Here is a 2,206-nt window from a genome sequence, read left to right as displayed (position 1 = left end):
CAGCTGCCTCCTGCACACCCCCTACTGGGGATGTGCTGCAACCCAGGTACATGCCCTTGACCGGAATTGAACCTGGGACCCTTCAGTCCGCAGGCCGACGCTCTATCCGCTGAGCCAAACCGGTTAGGGCTGCCTTACTATCTTTGGCAAATATAATTGATCATTTTTTACTGTATCACCCTGTAGCCACAATAAAAACCCAGGCCTCTTATTTATTTATTTTACTCTGAAGGTATTTCAGAACTGCTTGAGAGGTCACCCTGCCCTCCCAAGAGACCTCAGTTATGTGACTGAGCCTTTCTCTGCCCGCTGTGTGTGTACCTGCTACCTTTACAGGTGGCCACCACAGTGAGCAGCATGTCCCCACATGACCACCACTGTGCGTCCGTCTCTTGCTCTGACTTGCTCGCCTGCTCTGCTGCCTGCACTGCGTGTGGCTGCTGGGCGCTGGGGAGCTGGTGCTGTGAGTTGTGCTGTTCGTGTGCATTGCTGAGCCTGCCACGCCTCAGTTCTATGTGCTGCTGACCAGTGGGCAGTTTTTTAAAAATATATTTTATTGATTTTTTACAGAGAGGAAGGGAGAGAGATAGTTAGAAACATCGATGAGAGAGAAACATCGATCAGCTGCCTCCAGCACATCTCCTACTGGGGATGTGCCCGCAACCCAGGTACATGCCCCTGACCGGAATTGAACCTGGGACCTTTCAGTCTCCAGGCCGACGCTCTATCCACTGGCAAGTGGGCAGTTTTTGAGAATTTTAGGCATTTGGGAGGACTGTGGGGTTGGGCCCCGCCTTAAAGTGGTCCTGGGTTGTTGCCTTTGCTGGGATTTATCTGTGTGTTAGCGGGAAGCTGTGACAGAGGCTGGGTTGGCCCCAACATGCTCTGGTGGTGGGGGTGGGTAAGGGAGACTACACCCTGTGTCCCCATCTAGTTGTCACTTTTGAAAGAGCACTTATTTAAAAAGAGAAAGAAGAGAGGGGGACATAAAGCCAGTGTTTCCTTGAGAGTATTTGGAGAAAAGGATTAATCTGGCATTTCAAAGGTGTTTTAACCTTGATGCACAAGAACTAAGCTGCAGGGGTGGGCAAACTTTTTGACTCGAGGGCCACAATGGGTTCTTAAACTGGACTGGAGGGCCAGAACAAAAGCATGGATGGAGTGTTTGTGTGAACTAATATAAATTTAAAGTAAACATCATTACATAAAAGGGTACGGTCTTTTTTTTTTAGTTTTATTCATTTCAAACTGGCCAGATCCGGGGCCGTAGTTTGCCCACGGCTGATAAGGGCAGGGCCAAAGGCAAAAATAAAACTTTAACTAAAGAAGTTATAGGCCTAACAGTCTGATGACTGCAGGGGCTGGGGGCTGGGGACAGTGGTGGTGGAGATGGAATAGGGTGTAAGGGGGATGAATGGTGATGGAAAAATAAATATTGTAAAAATTTTTTAAAAAGTTATAGGCCTGCCCTAGCTGGCTTGGCTCAGTGGATAGAGCGTCAGCCTGCGGACTGAAGGGTCCCAGGTTCGATTCCGGCCAAGGGCACATGCCCGGGTTGCGGCTTGATCCCCAGTGAGGGGTGTGCAGGAGGGAGCCGATCAATGACTCTCTCATCATTGCTGTTTCTATCTCTCTCTCCTCTCTTCCTCTCTGAAATCATTAAAGAAATATATTTTTAAAAACATGGGGAGTGACTGCCCTCCATGATGGGATGGTCCTGGGAGGTGCTTTCCGTTCCTGAGCTGGTCAGATTTACTCCATAAGCCCGTATTCATGCCCCAGCCATGTAGGAGTGTGTTGTTTAACGTGGAAGTAGTGAGGGTTTCCCTGACTACTGGGTCCTCCCTGCCAGCTGTCAATTAGGCAGAGTTGTGCATGAATTTCTGTCCAATCAGGGGCACCGCTGGGCCAGGTGGGTGGGGCCACACACCTCATAGGCGGGATGTCAGCACTGGCTGGTGACAGCGTGTCCCCTCCCTTAAGGGTCCCCAGTGGCCGTGGCAGCCTCTGTGCCACTGTGATCTACAAAGACAGGGGACGCTAGGAGGGACTCGGGGAGACCCAGGAAACCCAGAAATGGTGAGTGTGCAGGGCCAGCGTCAGAGATGGGCACGAGAGGCCGCTGGGGCCGTACGGAGCGGCCTGTGCTGGACCAGCCTTCCCACGGTCAGACCTGCAGACCCGCGTTCCCCGGGGCTCTGCTGAG

The 2,206-nt window shown here is 51.7% G+C and overlaps 1 protein-coding gene across 1 annotated transcript in view; it reads left to right on the top strand.

Moving 5' to 3' along the window:
• The first annotated feature begins 1,979 nt into the window (after nt 1-1,979).
• The window catches only part of LOC107181373 (zinc finger protein 709-like), a 28,415-nt gene continuing 28,188 nt past the window's right edge, over nt 1,980-2,206 (top strand). Inside the window, exon 1 of the mRNA XM_015563977.1 lies at nt 1,980-2,079. Coding sequence (XP_015419463.1) covers nt 2,077-2,079 — 3 coding nt within the window. The 5' untranslated portion in view covers nt 1,980-2,076. The remainder of the gene's footprint in view (nt 2,080-2,206) is intronic.

This window comes from Myotis davidii, unplaced genomic scaffold (assembly GCF_000327345.1).
Source record: "Myotis davidii unplaced genomic scaffold, ASM32734v1 scaffold1379, whole genome shotgun sequence".
Lineage (NCBI taxonomy): Eukaryota > Metazoa > Chordata > Mammalia > Chiroptera > Vespertilionidae > Myotis > Myotis davidii.
Note: the sequence above shows the minus strand (reverse complement) of the source record. Positions and strands in the feature narration are given on the sequence as shown.